The sequence below is a fragment of the Cibotium barometz genome, chromosome 53 (genome assembly GCF_041138505.1).
Source record: "Cibotium barometz isolate CiBa-2024 chromosome 53, ASM4113850v1, whole genome shotgun sequence".
In the NCBI taxonomy this organism is placed as follows: Eukaryota; Viridiplantae; Streptophyta; class Polypodiopsida; order Cyatheales; family Cibotiaceae; genus Cibotium; species Cibotium barometz.
In genome coordinates, this window is record NC_141098.1 from 35,246,414 (window position 1) to 35,269,221 (window position 22,808).

The following is a 22,808-nucleotide window of genomic DNA, read 5'->3' on the forward strand; positions in this document are numbered from 1 at the left end:
TGAATGCGCTTACACGATTACAAGCCAAGGCACGACAAACAGTCCAAAAGAATGTAAAAGACAACACCTCAACATGGGTAGAAGAACATGCTTTAAAAAAGAACCCACAAAAAAAAAATCCTTCTAAACCCAAGAAAAACAAAGGACAACAAACTGTTGAAACCAAGGTCGAATTAAAAGACACGGAAAAGGAGTTGGTAGTAGAAGTAAATCCAAAAGGGGACATAAACACAAAACAGACAAAAGCTATACATGATGCAGATGCATCCATCTCAAATACCACCGCACAAACCTCAACACCCATATGTGTTGTGACACAGGATACAAAAACCCAAAAGAAAATTCGATCTCGTCGCATGGGTAAACATAATGAAAAACTGACAAACCAAAGAAAGTCAGAGAATGAAACAAGTTTTAGTACATCACTAAGTGAGGATGAAACAAGTTCTGACTCTTCGCTCAGTGCACCACATAGACCAATTAAGAAACTAGAACCCACCCAACCACCCCCAAATGCATAATAATGATCACATGACATGCAGAACGCAACAAACGAGCTCAAGAGTGGATGCTTAGCATGGTTGAATGTCTTACAGGGTCACTGGTTGTGATTGAGCCTCATAATGCCAAACCTAAACCAAAAACCAAGATATAAATCCTAGAGGAGTACCGCTTTCCCTTTCAAGAGGAAGATACACTCTCTACAAAAGAGTCATCTGACACAGACTATACGAACTATAGGCTTGAGAAAGCACGTAAGGAATTTGATAATTCCCTTTACAAGATTAAAACAGTCTCTCAAAACCTCATTCGGAGGAATGCTCTTCTCTTATGATAAAGCCAGAATCATATCAACACTTGCACCTTTAATGGCTCAACATGAGTTATACAAGGACATAATAAACTACATAAACCAGGAATGTGACGATTTGCAAGTTTCCAAATAGCCCTCATTAAGAATTGTTAGAGGGCCAAGTGTGCCATTGTACGCATTGGGTACTCTTGAAAAAGCTGAGACCCAAATAGACATAGGATCTGAAGCTGAAACAATAAACGAAACACCCATGGTTCCTTTGAAAGACTCTATCATGGTATGGTTGGATTTCCCTATACAGGCAATGATGTTCAGCGCAAACGCGCATTGATTAGCCCTTGAGCAAGTCATAACATCATAACAATAGATACTTGGGTGTCATTGGGACAACCTAAGCTCACCCTGACAAGCAATATTCTTGCAAAAGGAACCAATGAGCAAACATTGAAGTTCCAAGCTACTTTAGATACACTACTCGAAACGATGGCGATATGGAATTTACGTTTCATGTCACACCCTAGATTCCCTTGAGTATGATGTCATCCTTGGCGGACCTTGGATAATGAATCATTGTATTCACTAGATGAATCCATGCAAACAATCACCTTGAACACTCCTACATGCAACATACAATTGCTATTATGGGAGGAAGAAACCTTGCAGGAGCCGAAACTTCCAACATATCTTACTGAAAAGATCTCTAGGATTTTGGTTGGATTGGAAATTTCAAATGAAATCACCACAGCTCAAGCACAGCTTTATCCAAGACAAGAACACAATCTCATAACCCTCGAGCTATGGGATTTGTTAGGTCAACCAACACTCCACGGCACATCATCCTGAAGAAAGGATTACCTTTACACAAGACTTGACTATGCCATGTCTGGGGTGCTTTGAACACGCAATGTATATTGAAACTAACCCCCTCACTTGCAAGTTTTTTGTGGTTGAGTATGTGTTGGAAGAAGATTTGATCTTGGGGCATAAATGGACTATTGCTGCCCAAGCACCACTGTCCTTTGCTAGCAATAGAGTCATCATGATGGTCAACGACAAGAAGTTGACAATACCATACTGTGAGGAAGAGGATCCAACTTTAATGGATATCTATGATGCTGAACGCAAAATGATACAAGCCTATTCCACAAAAGCCCCTCTACACAATGCCCTATCATCTGCACATCAACAACCAACTCCAATAAAGCTAGCTCCAACAACCAACTCCAATAAAGCCAACTCCAACAACCAACTCCAACAAAGCCAACTCCAACAATCAACTCCAATAAAGCCAACTCCAACAATCAACTCCAATAAAGCTAACTCCAACAACCAACTCCAATAAAGCCAACTCCAATAACCAACTCCAATAAAGCCAACTTTAACAACCAACTCCAATAAAGCAAACTCCATCAACCCCATCCTCACCTACAAGGTTCGATGCCAAAACCTCGCAATCAGCAGAGCTATTCCTGAAGAATTTCCCAGAGCCCAACCATCTAACTTTAACACAGGGAACTCAAAGGAAAGGCCCCGGCTCCTATGCATCTTCATCGACAAACCTCACCAAAGGAGAACCACATGCTCAAAGGCCTCGTCATCGAAAACCACTCCACAAGAGACTCTAACCTCATCATCAACAATGCCAATGAGTCTCAAATCTGCAGGCAGCAGCCTCAGCGCCAACCAAAGTTAAGGAGGGCTCCAAACCTTCCACATCAACCCAAAAGAAAACTCCACCGAGACTACCACAATCATGATACCTTAATAGTATCAAAATGTGGGTGGAGATACAATCATTCGCAAAACCCCCCCACCCCGTTAGAAATTCCCAATACACCATTAACCTCTTCATTCCTTAACTAGCTTTTCTTATTTCCTTTGGAGAGGAACAAAGACCATTGAACGTCATTCAACATCAAAGACATCGACAAAGCTTGTTCATTCTCCCCACACAAAAGTCTTCAACATGATCACAAGGATGTGATCGTCATCAGGAAGAGGAGAATGTTAATCCAATTCTAGGATTAACAAGAGCTACTGCCATTATCTTACATCAAGGAGTCACGGTAGATACACCAAAGGGTCATACATTCAAGATATCAAACAATAGTGTCCAAAACTACAACTTGGACAGGTGCCCGTAATGGTGTGATGGAGTATTTATGGCAATTCTCGCTTCAAGAGCGCGTGGTAGCAAGTTAGGATGGTCCTAAGTGATGTTATAAGTGCTCAGCCGGCCATAGTTTAAGTGAGTGTGAACACTTATGGCCATGTATATAAGTGAATTTCTCTCATAATACAACATACTCTCCCATTGTGCAATTGAGTCTTGCTCTTGCTAATCCTCTTGCTAATCTCTCTCCCTCTACTGCATGCTAGTGAGTGTGTGTGAGTGAAGTGAGGTGAGAGGAGGGACGAGGATCCGTAGTGCAACGTGGCGGTGTGACAACGCTTGCGGCGGGAGACGCGGTGGAATTGCTTCTCAAGAAGTTGTAGAGCTTGGAGACCTCGAGGGTTATGAGCTTGGCCATTGGAAAGATCCTCACGACAGTTGCGGTTCACAAGGTAAGCTCTTTTTGGATGTGTTTCAAGGAGGGTTAGGGTGAGCCTTAACATCCCTTGGTTGCTTTCCTCGTGATGGCACATTGAGGGGGAGTGCTAGTAGTAGGAGCAACAAAGACCCGTCAGCCCCCTCAAAAATCTTGGTTGGACAGAGCAAAAGAGTCCACCAAAATCCTTTGAGAAACACCCATAAAGAGGGGAGGGAACCCTTTGAGAAACACCCATAAAGAGGGGAACCCAAGGTAGAAGAAGAACGGCAACAAAATAGTCCACAAAACTCCTTCAAGAAACACCCAACCATCGAGAGGGGAGGGAAGCCGAGGAAGAAGATGAACTACAAGAGCCACTTGTCGGGCTGCACCATAAGCAAGAAACATACCTTTGATTGTTTTCCAAGTCGTAAAAACATACCTCTATATGTTATCCAAGTTGTAAAAACAACCCACCAATCACCAACAAATGCTGCAAATTTTCTCAAGAAAGCAAAAAGAAAACATAGTCCCCTTTGGGTTGCACCGTGATGCCACGAAACCGTAGGACAAGAGCACTAGAAGATGAAAACATTGCTGAAGAAGGGGCATCACTGTAGAAAATGTTGATCTAGTAGAGAAAAATTCCACCACCTTCAAGCTCAGGAAACGCAACTCCACGAGGTAGAAAAATGCAGACATGGTTAACCAAGTACCTAGGCGGCTGATACCATGATAGAATAGCAGTAGGCGGAAGCAACACATTGGAGAGAGGGAAAGAGTTAGAGAAAGAGTGAGATATCAGGCAATGAACATTAGATTATGTAGGAAGAGGTCTTACAAAGGTAACACCATGCCAGTAGATGGGAGTCAGTAATGCACCTGAGGATGGATAATTACAAGTGAGGGAAAGAGGGGTCTATATAGGCAATGGGCACGATTTCTTGCTCACATGATAAAATATCCACAACCCAAAAATCAACCCATGACTATAAATGAGTTGGGAAAAACATATAAGCACCAATAAAAGGCTAGTTCCCACACAAAGAGATGCACAAATTCTAACAAAGGCTTGTGACTAAGAGTAGCGGTTTTCCCCAAGCCTCCTAGGAATCCTTGGTGATTATGTGCTGACACCAACACCACCACCTAAGATCTCAGTGTTACCATCAGTCTTTTGTACATGACAAAAGGTTACACATCATTTATTTCACGTCACTTTCAAACATGTGCCCCAACTTTTTTATGGGCACTTCTGGCTATCCTTTGGTTTTGGTAATGGAAGGGGGGTATTTAATGGGCTGATGGGGCGGCATGGCTCATCCTTTCCTCTTCAAGTTCAGGTTTAGCTATGTAGGCTCTTAGGTTCCCATTAATCTAGTCAAATACATCTCTCCAAAATCTCCTCGTAAATGAGAACTTATCAAAACTCAAAATTTTAGGAACAAGAAGGCTAAGAGACCATGTGCCATAGGCAATATCTGCTATTCGCACTTGTGGGCTTCATACTCATTCCGAGGTGGACTAGGACCTTCCAATGTGTAAAAGATGTGCATTGATCCTTCCCTATACAAAAGGTGGTGCCTCTAAAGAGGGACCAAATAAATCCACTATTAATCACCTCGGAGAAATTGTTACGGTGACCATGATGAACCATGGAAGGTCAACTTTCACCTCTCGTCGTTGAGTCCTCCTTCACTACATGTAGCAATTTGTGGATTGGTTAGAATGGTTCCACAAGTAGTGGCTTCGAAATTGGTTCTTTTTGCAGCCTCTTAAGAATGGTTACGGGTTTGTATGAGGCCTTTGGAAAACTTTGAAGTTCCCTTTCACAAGGTCTATGATTGATTGGTTTTGGGATAGGGTCATGGATACACTCAAGTGGGGTCAATGGTTTGTACTAAACTACTTGCTCTCCAATACTAGCTCTAGGGATATAAAAATCTTCCTAGTGTCTAAAATGGTTTCCCCTGAAACATAAATTCAAAAAGAACTTTTCATGTGCAATTGAAATTAATTGAAAATGTGTATAAAGGACCTTAGCCTAAGGGTCTAGATTTTTAGAAATTTTTGGATTATGGTCCAATTAAGGTTCCTATGGGCCAATAGGATCAATCCAAGTGTGGGGAGAAGATAAATCTAATAAATAAAAGAAAATACCCAAAAATGAGTAAATGCCCACATAAGATGAAGAGTTGACTGAATACAAGGTTTATTAGTTAAAAACTAGGAGATATTACTAAAAAAATGAGATATTTTGGTATAATGATACATTTTTGACACCTTGTATAAGGAAAAGGGGGGGCTTCATGGAGGCCCCTATTTCACACATGTGGTGGAGTATTTAACTCAAAAAAATTATGATATTTTTATCTCTCCTCTCTCTTGGATCAAACCAAATCAAAAGGGACCCAAACTAGGTCCAAATCTTGTCCAAATTTAGCCAAACTGAACCTGGAAAATTCTAGAACCTAGTTGGACTTGGTTAGAGGCCTCCCTCACCTATAAATAGATCCTTAGTCTTTTGTAAAAAAATCTGTGAACTATACCATGCTAGTATTATACTAAAATAATGATATTTTTAATTATCCCTTAAAAATCCTCTACTTTTAGAGAGACTCTCTTCAACCATCCTTGGAGCTTTCCTTTCAACACACAAACCAATTGATTGGTTGGGGGCTTCTTCTATGATAGAGAAGCAAGCAAAAATAAGAGGTAAAGTGTAATTTTATGGTTTTTCTCTACTATTCTCAATGTTTCTCACTTTTCAACCCCTCTTAAGTTTGAGAAGTTTTTAATTAAGTGGTTATAATACAAATCAAGCTTTTCTTAAGAGTTATAATGAATAATTAAGAAAAGTTTACATTTATGCTTAATTTAGGATGCTTTTTATGTTTATCTCTCTCTCTCCCCCAACGAATGGTCATTCCTATGATCAATTCTCTATTCAATTGATGCTTTTCATGGATAAATTCTTAATTCACAAATCAAACTCTAGGCTTGTGAAGCTAGAGATTAAGAAAATAGTTTTTTATACTTATATGCTAGTAAATTATGGTAATCTTATGAGTTAAATCCATAAATTGAATTTAAGATTAAAAGATAGTTATACTATCATAATTATATTAATAAGTCTTATTCTTTTTAAAAATATTAAAAATCATCAGTAATAACAGCGGAGCTATGGTAAAATTTTTAAGAAATTAATACATAATTCATTCTTATGCATAACATGAAAAGAGGACTTCCTACCATATTCTAGGATTGAATATCCTAGGGTAAAAGAATGATTTCATCACATTCCATGGAAAACTAATTTTTAAGGTTTATGTATAATTAAATAATTAAGAAAAATAAAAATTATGGTAATTTTATTTAAATAATAAAAGAGAAATTTCCATGACATTTGGAATTCAATCATTTAAATAGAAAGAGTGAAATTCTTAGCATATTAGAATTAATGGATATTTTATTTAAATTCAAAGATAAATTTTAGATAAATTTATTTTATGCATGAAAAATATTTAAATGATAAAAGAAGAATTTTCATGACATTTGAAATTCAATCATTTAAATAAGAAAAGTAAAATTCTTAGCATATTGGTATTAATGGGTATTTTATTTAAATTCAAAGATGAATTTTAGATAAATTTATTTTATGTATGAGAAAAATTTAAATGATAAAAGAGAAATTTCTATGAAATTTAGAATTCAATCATTTAAATAGTAAAAGTGAAATTCTTTGCATATTGAATTAATGGATATTTTATTAAAGAAAAGAAAAATTTTAGATAGATTTAGTTTATGATAAAAGAGGAATTCCCATAACATTGGAATGCGAATAATTAAATGTAAAAAGAGGAATTCCCATGATATTTGAGGTCCAAGAAATCAAATGGAAAAAAGAGAAAATTTTAGTATAATTCAATTTATGATTATTTATCAAAAGTAAAAATATGGGTAGAATTGATTTTTATAAATCCCATGAATTCTTTTATTCAAAAGAGGAATATTGAATATAATTTATTTGAGAAATTGAGAAAGAATATGAAAATAGTCGTCGAGAAAAAGAACCTTTATTTAGACCAAGTAATTGGCAGAAATTTAGAAAAAGTCCCATTATCGGTATCGAGGTAGAAAAAGCTACTAAATAGGAATAGGATGTGAATGGATGTGATAAGATGTAAATGGGATGTGATAGGATGTGAATGGATGTAAATGGGATGTGATAGGATGTGATAAGATGTGAATTGGATGTGATAGAATGTGAATTGGATGTGATAGGATGTGAATGGATGTGAATGGGATGTGATAGGATGTGGTGTGAATGGATGTGAATGGGATGTGAATGGGATGTGATAGGATGTGGTGTGATAAAAATGAATGAGGATGAGATGTGAAGTAAATGGATGTGGAAGTGAATGATGAGATGAGAGGATATGTGAAAGGATGAGATGTGAAGTAAATGGATGTGGATGTGAATGATGAGATGAGAATGAGATGAGAGGATATGTGAAAGGATGAGATGTGAAGTAAATAGATATGGATGTGAATGATAAGATGAGAATGAGATGAGAGGATATGTGAAACGATGAGATGGGAAGTAAATGGACGTGGATGTATATGTGAAAGAATATGATGTAAATGGATGTGGATGTGTATGTGAAAGAATGTGATGTAAATGAATGTGGATGTGTATGTAAATGGATGTGGATGTGTATGTGAAAGAATGTGATGTAAATGAATGTGGATGTGTATGTAAAAAAATGTGATGTAAATGAATGTGGATGTGGATGTGAAAGAATGTGATGTAATGTAAAGGAATGTGGATGTGGATGTAAAAGTGATGCAGATGTGGATGTAGATGTGGATGAGATGTGATGGATGTAAAAGTGATGCAGATGTGGATGTGAATGTGCTGTAGACGTGGATGAGATGTGATGTAATGTAAAGAGATGTAGATGTGAATGTGATGTAATGTAAAGAGATGAGATGTGATGTGAATATATGTGGATGTGAAGTGATAGATGTGAATGTATGGATAGATGTGGATAGTCGAATGATTGGATGGATGTGGATGAATGAGATATGTCTTTTGACCTAGACCTAAATAAGGGGTGTTCACACCTACATGGCGTTCACACCACAAAAGACACTAGACTAGCTAACTCCAAAATATCCAACAACAATAGGTGTGGATCTCTTGCTTGGGGAACTAGATGGGGTTGACCTTGAGGTTTCCCTTGGGGTTGGCCCTACCTAATGCTGGCCTAAACGATTTAGCAAGTTCTATGCCAACTCGTCCATGGTGATGTCCTTGACTAGAAACCTAGCTGGTGCTAGTGGAACACCCTTAGCCATTGAGGCTTTAGATGATGTGTCCCCTATCTTTCTTGGTTCAGGTGGACAATTTCTACATCATTGTCTACAAGATTATCTACTTGGTCTATTGCCTCATGGCAACACTCATCAAAGATGTAGTGCCAAGATCTATGGAGATGGTCTTGAAGCCTCTTGCTCTTGAGACTGATCATAAATTGATCGATGATGAGCGATAAGTCATCTAGTCTCTCGGGGGCTGCATCTCATGTAGAGATACTTGGTTCTAGAAATGTAGTCTCGCATTGCCTCTATTGAGATTATAAATCTATGCAATGGGGCTCTTGGCTCCATCTGGTGAGAATCCCACAATGAATGTGTGTCTCAAGACCTCATAGCCTTTTCTACAAAAAGTGGCTTTAGTGACCTAAACCACCTCAAGGCAATGCCCGAATGAATAGATCTTGGTGGGATCATCAATCCATCCCATGGCCTCGCTGAATGAGATCTGGAGTTCCTTCAAATTTGGTCATCATCCTTGAGATGTGGATTGGCTTGGTTTTGCCTGCTCTTAGCCTTTAGGTGCTATGTTTGTCATAACCCCCCCCCTTCCCATTTCTTGAAGATTATCTAGTAGGTCTATTGCCTCATAGAAACACTCATCAAAGATGGTGTTAAGATCTGTAGAGATGGTCATGATGCCTCTTGCTCTTGAGAATGATCATAAATTTATTGATATGCGATAAGTCATCTAGTCTATCGGGGACTGCATCTCATGTAGAGATACTTGGTTCTAGTAATATAGTCCCACATTGTTTGTCTCTCCTCTTACTTGATGTTATAAATCTATATGATGGTAATTCCCACATTGTTTTTCTCTCCTCTTACTTGAGGTTATAAATCTGTATGATGGGCTCTTGGTTCCATTGGGTAAGAATCCTGCAATGAATGTGTGTCTTAAGACCTTATAGATGAGCCTTTTCTTCGAGTGTCTTTAGCAACCTAAACCACTTCAAGGCAACACCCAAATGAAGAGATCTTGGTGGTATCATCAATCCATCCCATTGCCTTGCAAATATGGTTGAACTTCTCTAGCTATTGAATGAGATCTCGAGCTCCACTAAATTTGTTCATCATTGTTGAGATGTGGATTCGCTTGGTTTTCCACCCTGAGCCTTTAGGTGCTATGTTTGTTAAAACTGCCTTTCCCATTTCTAACGCCCTCCTAAGCATGTCTTTTGCATATTAACCTGGCCAAAAACCCTCTATTTCTTTAGGGTTTGGGATTTCTTGTCCTATGGGTTTTTGATGTGAGATTTCTAATTGCACTTGTCCTATGTCAGCACAACTTTGTGAGCTGGCGTGCTATGAATGCCCTTGTGTATCGCTTTAGTTTGAGGTATTCCTACGCATTAGATTTTTACCCTTCCTGCGTTCCTTGTTGAATAACGAAGAATTGGAACTTAGTTCTGTGGTGAAGAAGCTTCTATAACGAGCTCTTGAGAAGGTCGGACACATATTTGCACTATGTGTACTTGTTGCTTATTAGTGTAACACTTATCCCTAAAGATATAGGAAAAGAGATATTTCTCAATTGCCATTTATTGGACTTGGTCATGGTTAGCTTAGGAAAAACCCAGCTCTAGATTGAAACCAAAATTTTTGAACATTGTGGCATTCGACATGCTTTGACCACTTCCTATAGAAAGAACCTTGAGATTTCTGATCTTTCTCCCACTCCTTCACTATGAGTACTTGTTGATGGGTGTTTTGAGGGAACACTTGTCCCTAATATGATATAGCAAAAGAGACACGTCACCGATGGCCATTAATTGTGGTTATTATGCTTGGTCGTTGGTTAGCTTAGGAAAAACCCAACTCAGATCAACACTAAATTTTTGCAACATTATGGCATCTGACATGGTTTGACCACTTCCTGTAGGAAGAACCTTGAGGTTCCTGATGTTTCTCGTGCTCCTTCGCAAGAGATTTTCCCAAAAATAGCACAATTAAATGCTCTTTAAAGTTTATGGCATTGCTTACTAAGCCAATTGGTGAATCTAGAGCTTGGAGGATCGTGGCAACTCCCGTTTCCAAGAGTTTTGATGTTCCTCTACTCTCATCTACATTTAGTTGGCTCTCATCCTAATACTCCTCATTTAAGAGAAGGATCCAAAGGAGTTTAGTCTTCTTAACAGGGAAGCACTCTATTGAGTGCTGGTCACTTGGTAGGACCAAAGGCTTGATGGGTTTGAGCAAGTATGATTTGATACGCTAAAGTCGATTATATTATCATTTCTAATAATTAATCCAGATCGAGTTCACATCAACATCAAAGGTCTCTAGTGCTCCTAAAGTAGGTCCAAAATTGGTTTCAGGCACATCTATTCTACTCGAGGTATAAAAAATTAAGTTTTTTTGGGCTCACATCTATAGGTTCACATCTTTGAGCTCACATATGCAAGCTCATGTTTACAGGTTTACGCATGCAAGCTCACCGTCTACTACAAACTCATGCCTACATGCTCAAGTCTCAAGTTTCACATGCAAGCCCACATCTGCAGATTTAGGTTTACAAGCTCATGTCTTGTTTGTATAACCGAGGATCGCCGATTATATTATTATATAAAATATACATACTTGAGGCACGAACTTTTATGAACTAGGCCTATGACAACTATGACAAGGTTGGTGTGCAATTATTTAACAATAGGATATGAATTTTCCTTCAATTTTGTAGCTATTACAAAGTACATGATAAAAAATCCTTAAAAGGACATGAGTAGGACAATAATAATTGGTTGGAACAATATTAAGTATACTTACCTCTAGACTCATGTCTGGTTGACTCGGCTCACATCTCTAGACTCACGACTGCTCGCATGTCCAGACTCATGACTCGTGCATCCACAGGCTCGCGTGTTTGACTCACACCTTTTTTTCTAACTCACGTGTATTTGACTCACACCTTTTTTTGCAAGACTGTGAGCTCATGTCTCCCAACTCTTTTGGCCTCGTTTTTGGGGTGTTTTTTAAGGTTTTTGAGACTTGTGGTGAAGGGTGATTAGGGATCAAGCAAACATATAAGTCCTCTTCTCCAACCACACAAACCTCCACACATAAATGGTGTACTATCTCAAAGTCAAAAGGGTTGGCTGAAGTCTCCTAGCATGTTTCGCAGTTCCATCTACATGATTTTTGACCTTGTACGTAGTGTGTCTCTCCTTCAAGTGGCAAATCAAGCATCTACAATTAATCTTATGTAGGTGCTGAGGTAGTCACCTCATGCCAATAGCAATCCCCAAGGAAATCATCCTCATCCAAGATTTTTTGTGTATCGCCAATGTGCAAACCCCAGACATCATCCTCATCCAAGGTTTTTTGTGAATGGCTCCAAAGTAGAATCAATGTCATGTGTCTCCACTTCTAATGTATTGAAGCCACACATTTGCATGTGTTTGTCTCCCTCTAGGCTTGACATGACATCCTGTGTGATCCTCTTGTGGGAATTTTCACAAGGCGTCCAACTTGAAGGCATCATAGGCAACAAATGGGTGGAGCATGTATATCATGTGAGGCATTTTCTTGATGTGCCTCTCCTGGGCACTACTCTTGATGTGGAGATACCTCATCTTGATTATCCTAAAATGTAGACTCTAGGCTACCTTCAATGCGAATGCATCTACCGCACTATACATGCTTCAAACATCATCATTGCATGTGTCATCTTCACCGTACATGCATATGTTATCCATATATGGGGCGTCGTCATATTATATTTGCATAGCATCGGGGCTCATGTCCATGTTAACTCAAACATCTGTAGCATCTCCAAGTTGATATCGCATATCCTCTCTTCATCCATGCTTCCATTTTTCTTGTCTTCCTTGTGATCCTCTCTACCAAGCATCCTTTTATAATCCATGTTATGACTCTCCATGTTAACTCAAGACATCCAAATCTTTATTGCATGACGACTCATGTAGTATCTCCAAGTTGATAACACATATCCTCTCTTCATCCATGCATATCCATTTTTCTTGTCTCCTCTTGTGAGCCTCTCTACTAAGCATCCTTTTATAATCCACTTGCATGAGCACATATTTGCCTTCATGTGAAAATCCCAATCATACATGATTTCTTGATTGCATCCACTTGCGTGCATACATATTTGCCTTCATCACCTTAACAAAATCTTCCATCTTTGCATGGATTATGTGAAGGGATTCTTGGTATCTTTATACAGTAGTGCATTTACATACATGGCATTTCAAGATGAATCAACAATGCCATCTATTTCGATATCCATGTGCACGTGCCACTTTGAGCATACTCGTGGCACCCTTTGCATTTGATGGATGGATGCATCCTTAACCACCTTAACTTCATGCTTTGCTTTTTGTGTGGTGCCATACCCATAGTGTGTATAGGAGTGATGATTGATGCACTTTTGTTTTTGTGTATCATGCAAAGACAAGAGGGTAATACTAGATGTAACTCTTTTGCAGTTTCACTTGCACCCTTATAGTAGCTGACTCTTTTTGGCAATGTATTATGTGCCTAGGGGCCTAAAGGTCTCCACAATCACCCTAGCACTTTGATGGATTTCGTCAACCTTCCTAAAATTGCATTGCATATTCACATGCTCCTTTTCCTTGCAATGTGTACATGGCTTTCTTATCTCCACTGGGTTTCGAAAAGGTTGGGCTCCTGGGCTTTGTGCCAAGGTAAGAGTTGTCAAGCCATAATCTTCAATCCTTAAGGATGCCTTAAGATTTTTCATTTGTATCTTTTTGCTGCCAAGGACAAGGCCAAGGTCTTGTCCTATGCTTAGGCTTTTATCATTGACTTTCTCATGTACTCCCTAGATCTAGCCCCACAGGTGCATTCATAATAATGCGCACATGCAAAGGTCTTGTCCTATGCTTAGACTTTTATCATTGACTTTCTCATGTACTCCCTAGATCTAGCCCCACAGGTGCATTCATAATAATGCGCACATGCACACGTGCATGTGTGCTTAGACGTGTGTGGGGGAGAGAAAGAAAGAAAGTTATATTAACGTCTACGGAAGACCCCAAGGGCCTATGAGACCAAAAGTAGTACAATGGTACCATGGATATAATAAGCCATGGAAAACTGAAAGAAAAAGTAAAATGAAAACATCTGACAATACATGTGATCAACAGATGATCCTGTGTAGAGTGACATGTGATCAGCTAATGACGATACCCGCCTTGGTTAGAACCGATCTGATGGTGGAGTGAATGTTAGGCCTTTGTTATGGGAGCGTGTCATGTCAGCAAAGAACCTCACGAATCCATCTGTGTGATGGAGGGTCTTGATGCTTTGGGTCAGGGACATCTAGCTCGCGAAATGGATCGAGCTCTCGCTAAGAACTCCTTTGGGTCGTGGAGCTGGAACGTGGGTACGGGTGGTAGGCTCTGATGTCGTAGTAGAGGAATTGTTGTGGGCAATGGATTCCAATGTGGATGTGTGTGCCATAAAGAAATCTGTGATGGCTCTCTGTGAGGTGTCCTGTCGGAGCCGGGGTTGTCTCAGCATGCTGCCTCAACACTACACCCTATGTCATCTGAGCTCCATCAACTACATGCCCAAGCACCTCTGATCCTCAAACTGTATCTCCCATGTGAGTCTCAAACTGTATCTCCCGTGTGAGTGGTCTGAATCCCTCTCGGAAGAGGCAGTGGAATCTCCCCCGTATCTCATAGTAAGCCGTGCAACTGAACATATAATGGGCCTCATCCTCTACTGCTCCTATGATGCATATTGTGCATGTCCTCTCCTCATGTGGGATATCCTCAAGTATGCCAGTCTCTACTCTGAGGTGATGGGAGAATACCCTAAGCTGGCCGATCGTGATACGCATAACATGTGACGTGTATTTGTATGTATCCCAAGATATCAAAGAATCCATCCTCAGAGAGCCTCAAGAAGTGATCTCTGTAGAACTCACTTCTTACCAATCTCTGACGGAGACACCCATGTCTGGTGTATGTGTAGCCCGAGTAGATCTAACCGAATGATCCAATTGATCTCCTAACGTGAGAGATCAAGGTATGGGGAATCCAAGCTATACTGAAACGAGGGGAGACGGTCCATATGTATGCCGTGTGCATGAAACCACTCGACTACCTCAGAGTACCATGCATGTGTCGGTAATGGTCGTGGCTTGGAAACATTGTCTCTCCATACGAGCTCGGGAGGCGTGGCCCCTCGCAAGTCGGTAATGGTGGCTTGGAAACATTGTCTCTCCATACGAGCTAGGGAGGCGTGGCCCCTCGCAAGTCGATCAGTGTGACAGCTATGGTCATGCAGAACAAAGGCTTGTAAAAGTGACTCCTAGATACACATACTTCTGCACAATCTCCATTAGGGTATCTCTGTATATGAAAGAAAATCGTGAGGCGATTGCATAAGATGTGTTGAAGACTATAAGCTTGGTTTTGCCCAAATTGACCGTAAGGTCTCTCCCCCTGCAAAATCTGTCCAATGCATTTAAGTATTTATGTAAGCCCTTGACTGAATCTGAGATCCAGACAATGTCAACATATAGCAAAATGGACATTACTCTTTGAGCCAATGGTGAACCTCTACCTCCGAAACTATCCACAAATATTGCGATCTCATCAATGTATAGGCCAAAGAGTGTAGGTGAGAGTGGGTAGCCCTGCTTAACCCCAATAGTGCTACATATATCTCCCGAGGTCCCACCGGGTGCACGCACTCAGTCGAGTACTGCCTCATATAGTGCCATGCCATCACACCCCATATCATCTCATGTGAGAACTAGAGCTCCTACAAGCGTCCTATCAGATGAGATCAACGGACGGAGTCAAAGGCTTCGGTCACGAAAATCTAAAAAACAACAATACACATCTCTTTGAGGACCTCGCCTCCTCTATGATAGCCCGTTAGAGTAAAGATATGGTCCAACGTGTAAAAATTTCTCCTGAAGCCTACCTCGCCTAATGCTCTCTTTCTCATTATGTCTGTCATAGAGCTCGTCATGTCCTCTAATACTACCCCATAGATTTTGGCCATTATGTGACCAACCATGATAATCCTGTAGCTACCTGGGTCCGTGGAGTCTCTTGCTTTGTGGATGGGGACAATGGTGTTGGTAGTCCAGAAGGGTGGGAAGCCTTCGCAGAGTGCTCCGTTAAAAAGACTGGCAAGAATGGGAGCCAATACATGGTGCCCATGGGCAAAATGTTGCGCACGTAAATCCTCATGATCTTTTACTCTCCCATTATGCAGCTTTTTAAGAGCCCTAGTGACATTGGGGGAATCAAAGAGAATATGATGTAGGCCTAGGGATGTGTGACATTTGTGGTATAGGCAAATTTGGCACATCATACAACTGTCGTGCATAGGCTTCCCAAAGCCTAGGATTTGTGATAGGTGTAGGTGCTCTTTTCTCTCCCAGAATGCACCAAGCGTCTGAGTTGTCCTCCCTCAAAAAGAGCTAGTATAACTCTTGATCTCATTTGGCGAGAAATGCATGTTTCTTTCGACGAATGAAAGTACTGAAGATGCATCGCATCTTAAGTGATGAAATCAACCCATGTTCCCTCTCACATAAGAGGCAAAGCCTGGTGGTTTTGCACTCTTCATCATACCATCCATTCTAGTGTTGGGATCCCACTGGCAAACTTGTTGTGGAGCATGTGGTGTAGGGGAAGCTAGCGTGGGTGGAGTCATGGATGATGGAGAAAAGTTGGGATTCGATTGTGGAGATAGGGAGGGATAAGTTGAGAGCTGAAACGTGGCGGGAGAGGTGGTCCTCATAGATGTGGTCAAGATTATGACGGAAATGAATCCGGGTGAAGGTGGTGACAAGGGGTGTGGGTGTGGGTGGTAAGATGGGGCATGAGATCGTGAAAGAAAGTAATGTGTGGTCAACTAGTATGGGGGGAGGGATGGTGAAGTCCGGGATGTGTGGTAAAAGAGCATGAGGTAATCCACCGTACTAGTGCCTCCCCCATGCAGAAAAGATGTTAAGGTTGTCCGCCGACCGCGGCCATCTGGACAACCCAGCTCATGCATAGAACCCATCTCCAAGAAGTGTCTACCCATTCCCCATATCCTGGTTGGCCCTCTGGAGGCCCATCTTAGCCAAGTCAATTTTTGACAACATAATGGCATCTCACTGGAAGTCATATGTCTACACTTGTTTTTCCCTTTTGTCCGTGCATTGAAGTCGCCTAATAGGAGGACCTCTCCTTGTTGGGAGAACTCTGCAATGTCTGCAAATAATGGCGCATATGGAGTCTCCCCTTTCTCTGTCAACCTGCATGCATATTCTGATTTCTCTGGTGGGAAGTAGCATACTGCAATATGCATCACTCTCAAGCCAGGCCTACTTCTCCAAGCTTTGATGCCTGCAAGTGATTTGATTAGTACTATGGATAAGCTACAACCAGTGAGGAGCCATGAGCCTGAACTTTAGATGAATTTAGATGTCCCTCAACCTTGTTTGTGAGTAAAATATATGTAGGGTCCACGAGAGCAGTTTAATCTTGTCAATTTTGCAAACCCATTTACCAACCCAAAAAAAAAAAAACTTGTTCTGACCTAGGTGAACACGTTATATAACACCATGATAGAAGATTGTTTAAAACACAACATCAGGAGAAGTAGAGATGCTTTATTTACAACAGTATTCTGGCAAAGACTGACTGTGAAGTCCTCCATGACTTATTCTAGCATTTTTAGTATTCGATTTGACAATCCACGACCACTGTAATGACATACAATATTCCCCCCCCCCCCTCCCCCCACCACTGTGTGCTGGCCTTCGTGCTAGGATTACTTCACCTAGCATGATCATCTCACAAGCGTCATGGTGACTTGGTGCTGCCATAGCTGTAGGGTTTCTCATTCACCTTTCACACCATCTGTGACCATCAAAACCCATCCGATCTTTGTTACACAGCTGCATATGCCCTGGCAAGTAAGAACTCTTGTCATATGCCCTGGCAAGTAAGAACTCTTCTCATATGCCTGCAGCAGCCTAATCATGGGTCAATAGAGTGCCTGACACTTAAAAGCTCCTCAATCATATGTGTCAGGCCAAAGATACAAAATTCAATTGGCCCTTCATTAACTTCCGATGTTATCTGCTTCGTCTTCCGGATTTTCCTCCTCCTGCAAATGCTTAATCCGTTAAATACATTCACTAATGAACAAGCAGCAAATGAAACTGTTTTTAAAAGCAAGAGACTGCCACTATCATCTTGAGGATATGAAAATTTGAATCCTTGTATGCAGTTGTGCCTAAGGACATACCCTTAGCTTGAAAAGGCCTTTCATATCAGGTATCCTTGAAGACTCTGTCCCATTAACTACCTTGTCTCCATTGTTTTTTGTCTCGCTTTTTTTGGAACTGCCTGTAGAGGTCTCTGCTGCCTTATCTTTACTCCATCCAGAAACATCCACTGCCTTTGAAGCTTTCCTTCCTTGTGAGCTTGCACTACCACCACCATCCTCTGCAACCTTTTCTTCATCCTCAAGAGGATGAGGTTCCCTCTCTCGTTTACCATCATCTTTTGACTTTGAAAGGTCGCCAATGTAATCATGCCGCCATCTTTTCTCGCGAGGATTGTAATTGTTTTCTCCAAAGAAACTATCATCAGCATACCTGCCAGGCTCCTCCAATGGCATCCCAAACTCCAGGCGACTGCTCAAAGGGAAAAACAACAGTTAATTATCTTATTGAGGATTTCCAAACCAAAACAAAAACTAAACCCTCTCTCCCTCTCTCTCTCTCTCAGACAGTGTATCAGATGTCACATGGTTGTAACTTTGGTCTTATAGGTCACTTTGGCCTTTTGAAGACGTTAATATAACATTTCATTTCATTTCTCCCATGATGCCACCAGCAGACAGGTGTACATGGGAGATGATCTCACACAGGTGTACATGGGAGATGATCTCACTCCAGCATAGGTGGCACACCGGCGTGAGGCGATGGTGACTGTTCATGAAGCCCGCAGAGCAGGCAAGTGGGCTATCTACAGAGATGGTAGAGTCATTATCACTGAGCGCCGTCCCAAATAGGGATGCGGAGTCTATGAGACCAAACACTTGGCATGCTGTGGTCGAATCCAGGAGGCTTGAGCGAGATTCTCACAAGCAAGGATGTCATTTTTTATACAGAGACTCATCTACGTGGCTCTAGGGGGGGGCGGGGGGGGAGCTATCCTTTTTAGATCCCATCTCCAACAGATTCTCAGCATCATCCAAAAGGACGAGGATGCACGATATCTTTGGGTGCGGCTACAGCTTAGCAGTGACAGAGTCATCCACATTGCTGTGTGTTATTTTGCACCACACCACTCCCCTTACGCCGCACAGCATGGCCAGTCACTCACCGTACTTACCATTATATGAGGATATCATGGAGTTCTCACAGTTTGGGGAAGTCCTCCTGCTCGGGGATTTCAACGCCAGGACGGGAAGTCAGCACGTCCCACTACTCGATCTAGACAACCCTATCAGACTACAGGAGCTGGACATCACTGACACAGGGCTGCAGCGATCATCACAGGACCGTGAGGAGGTCACAGTGTACGGGAGATATTTCTTAAGAGCTGGGAGCTGCACATGGTCTCGTTATCTATAACGGGATGTCCCGATGGCCCTCCTCCAGCGCCCTCACCTCCTTCCCTCGCTCAGGAGGTACTAGCACTGTGGACTACCTTATGGGATCTCCGGCTTTGGCACACCTTATCCCCAACTTCTCCATTCCGCCACTCCCTTTTGAAGCTGACCATGCCTACCTCTCTTTCACTCTTACCTGAATACCACCCGTCCCTCCACCACCCCCCCCCCCCCCCCATCTCACATTACACTCAGGTCCTCTTTGATCACGAGCTTGACCTTGTTTACCAACCACATCTACCGCCAACTCCAGGATGTGGAACCTACTGTCCCCCTATCAACCCTCACAAAACAACTCACCACCATACTCCACACATCCGCCACAGCTTCTTTCATCTGCACGCGGCGGTCTACCGCCAAGCCACCTTGCGGTTCCATGCCCCAGAACTGTTGGTATGATGACGAATGTTGGGCCACACGCTCCCGTCTTAAGCATGAGGTACGGATTGGGCAAATCACGAAGCGCCAAGTGCAACGGATTTCTCAACGGCTCACCCAACACAAGAAACGGGAGTTCTATGCTCAGAAAGAGGATGAGTTATACCGACTTTTCTTAGGACCGAACTGCAAAGAGGCATGGAGGAAACTCCGAGAACATCACCCTCCCACAACTATCACCTGCCTAGACACATGGCACTCCTATGCACGCTCCCTCTATCATATCCCCCATTAGCCACCCCTACCCCCACTACCAGACCCCCGCCCCACCACCTCCACCTTCTTCACAAAGGGCATGGTCCTCAAGGCCATTCGTAGACTACACAATGGGCGAGCCCAAGATCATGAGGGACTCACTGCCGAGTACATCTCGCATGCCCATGATACCCTAGCGCCTCTACTAGCCTACATGTTCAATAGAGCCCTTTGTGAAGGATGAAACCGGCCTCTGGTAGAAACCAAAGTGCGGTAGACTAGCAGTCACCCTTCCAATTGTAGTCCAAATAAATAACAAAATTAACAGGAGCTAGAATGCCCCAGAACTGAAAGGAAATCGACACCTATTGGCCCCAAAGCTTTGGTATTTCTTTATTCAAATTCAATGAAATGTATAACTGAGTACAACAAAGCCAGTCCAAGAAAGTAAACCTGCATGTCCAATCTGGCAGCCCTCAAGACCTCTTAGCACAAAGGATTCACACACAAATCTGTGTCCCACAAAAGCAACACACTGTGCTTCCCTCTAATCAACCAAGACAATTCAACAGGGCAACCTTGAGCACACATCTGGCTGTTCCATGAACATGGTTTCAGACTCAGCTCAAATACACATCCACTGTCCAATCTCTGTTTCCACCCTTCAAACTGCCATACCCCTCCTCTCACAAGGGGCCAGATGAAACAACTCTGCAACAGACATAAGCCAGCAAAAAAAAAGGAAGATTGATATGTTGAGAGCTTACCAATTTTAATGCGCGGTTCTGCACCAGAGGGACTGACCATACCAGTCTGTACTTGCAACAGGCTGTCTGTACTTTTCTCCCTGCAGCCGCCTGACTGATGCACCGAATGTACTCTGATAAAGCACCGCCTGCAGCTGAAGATGCGCCGCCTGCAACTGTTCAGGACTGAACAGGACTGTACCCGCCTGCACCTGTCCGTACAGGTCTGTAATACCCGACTGTACCAACTCGTACAGTTATGCGCCAGCAGCTGCCGCCTGTGTCAGCTGTCGTACAGCAGCCGCTGCCTGTACCTACAGTATGGAACTGTATCTGCTGTCCGTACCCTGCCACCCAGCGCCGCCTGAACCAGCCGCCAATAGGCCTACAGCCGCCTGCTCTGTACGGCTTGCAACCACTTGCTCTGTACGGCCTGCAGCCACGTGGTCTATACGGCCAGGTTCTGTACGACCTGTATTCTGTACAGCCTGTTCTCCACGCAGCAAAACCAGCAATTACCTTCTCTGCAGCTAGCTTCCACGACTCCTCTCCAAAAGCAAGAGAGAGAGAGAGAGAGAGAGAGAGAGAGAGAGAGAGAGAGGCGTGTATCTCCAAAAGTAGAGTTGCCCCTTTTCCCCAAAAATATCCTAGTGGCCCCTTTCTAAAGTTCATCAAACTTCCTAAGGGTCACTTATGCCTAGGGCCCCCCAGGTTAAAACATTAAAAATATTAATGTCCTTGGTCCCCCTTCACACTTGAGGATGTCCACACATAATACCATTTGTCCAGGCACCCAAATATGAATCATTAAATATTTATCTTGCTCACCAACCACCATGCTGACACTCATGCTGTTCCACTTTCACAGGGTCATGACATACCTCCCTCTTGAAAAATGGCAAGCGTCCTCGATTGCAATCTGGTGATACAGCAAAATATCCAAAGTGAAATGTACAGTATGGCAAGATTAGCATCCCAATCTCTCTAAGCCATGCATATGTAACAACATTCACTGCAAACCAATGGTGTAGTAGTAGTCCAAGTTGTATACCACTGTGAACCATACACAATCACAACATCCAATGTGACTAGTACACATATATCATAGAAGTCCCATAAACAGATGTACTGTCAGCCATCAGTACCTTCGGGTGAGACAAAAGCTGCACCAAGCGACCTCTAGATGCCATCTAAACCTGTCTGTATCAAGGGAGTGGAGGTGCTACCCCCCTCTTGAGCATCCGGCAATGCTGCAACCCATGCTCTGCTGAACCTGAATGAGCCGTAACAAGAGTCGGCTCCAACTCAAAGGCATCGAGATAAAGTTGCAAAACCTGAGGTGAATCTGTTAAGTCACCTTCCTCCATCCACTTCGCATCCATCGGTGAATAATTCTTGAACTTCACAAGATAGCGACGGGAAACTTTACCTCATACCTTTCTTTCCTTATGTGCTAGTATCTGCTCTGGAATAAGAGCCTCATCAAGTTCCCCAACTTCCGGCTGAGACTCATCTGATACATCCTCAGGCACATCCCCACGGAAAGGTCTAAGTAGACTCACATGAAATGCATTGTGAATCCTCCACTGATTTGGTAGCTTCAAGCGATAGGCCACCTCACCAATCTTTTCCAATACCTGAAAAGGTCCATAATAGCGCATGCTCAACTTAGGGAATAAGCGCTCTTTACTCTTCACCTTCTTGAGCCTAGCTTTTTCAAATTGCAAAAGAACCCAATCACCCAATGCAAACTCTAATGCACGTCTGTGACGGTTTGCTGCTTTCTTTTGCTTTTGCTGAGTTTTCTAGAGTGCCAACTTAACTCTCCGATAAGCTTTATCCATATTCTCCACATACTGATCAGCCTCAAACATCTTATCCTTTGTGTGCAAAATGGGTGGTACATTCTTCCCTCCTTCCACAATCTCAAAAGGCGCCTTGCCCATTGAGGTATGGACTGTGTTGTTATAAGCAAACTCCACCAAAGGAAGATACTTTTCCCATTGTTGCTTGTGCTCTGACACATAACACTTAAGAAGATCTAACACTGTAGAATTAGCCTCTTCCGATTGACCATCT

The 22,808-nt window shown here is 42.1% G+C and overlaps 1 protein-coding gene across 2 annotated transcripts in view; it reads right to left on the reverse strand.

The window, feature by feature from the left end:
• Positions 1-17,263: 17,263 nt before the first annotated feature.
• Positions 17,264-22,808, reverse strand: part of PDE312 (Nucleic acid-binding, OB-fold-like protein) — a 102,844-nt gene continuing 97,299 nt past the window's right edge. Inside the window, exons 12-13 of one of the 2 annotated variants that reach the window (XM_086788938.1) lie at positions 17,977-18,367; positions 17,264-17,835 (exon numbers count right to left, since the gene is read on the reverse strand). In XM_086788938.1, the coding sequence (XP_086645064.1) occupies positions 17,791-17,835; positions 17,977-18,367 (436 nt within the window). In that variant the 3' untranslated portion in view covers positions 17,264-17,790. The remainder of the gene's footprint in view (positions 17,836-17,976; positions 18,368-22,808) is intronic. The other variant, XM_086788939.1, reaches the window with a different exon arrangement.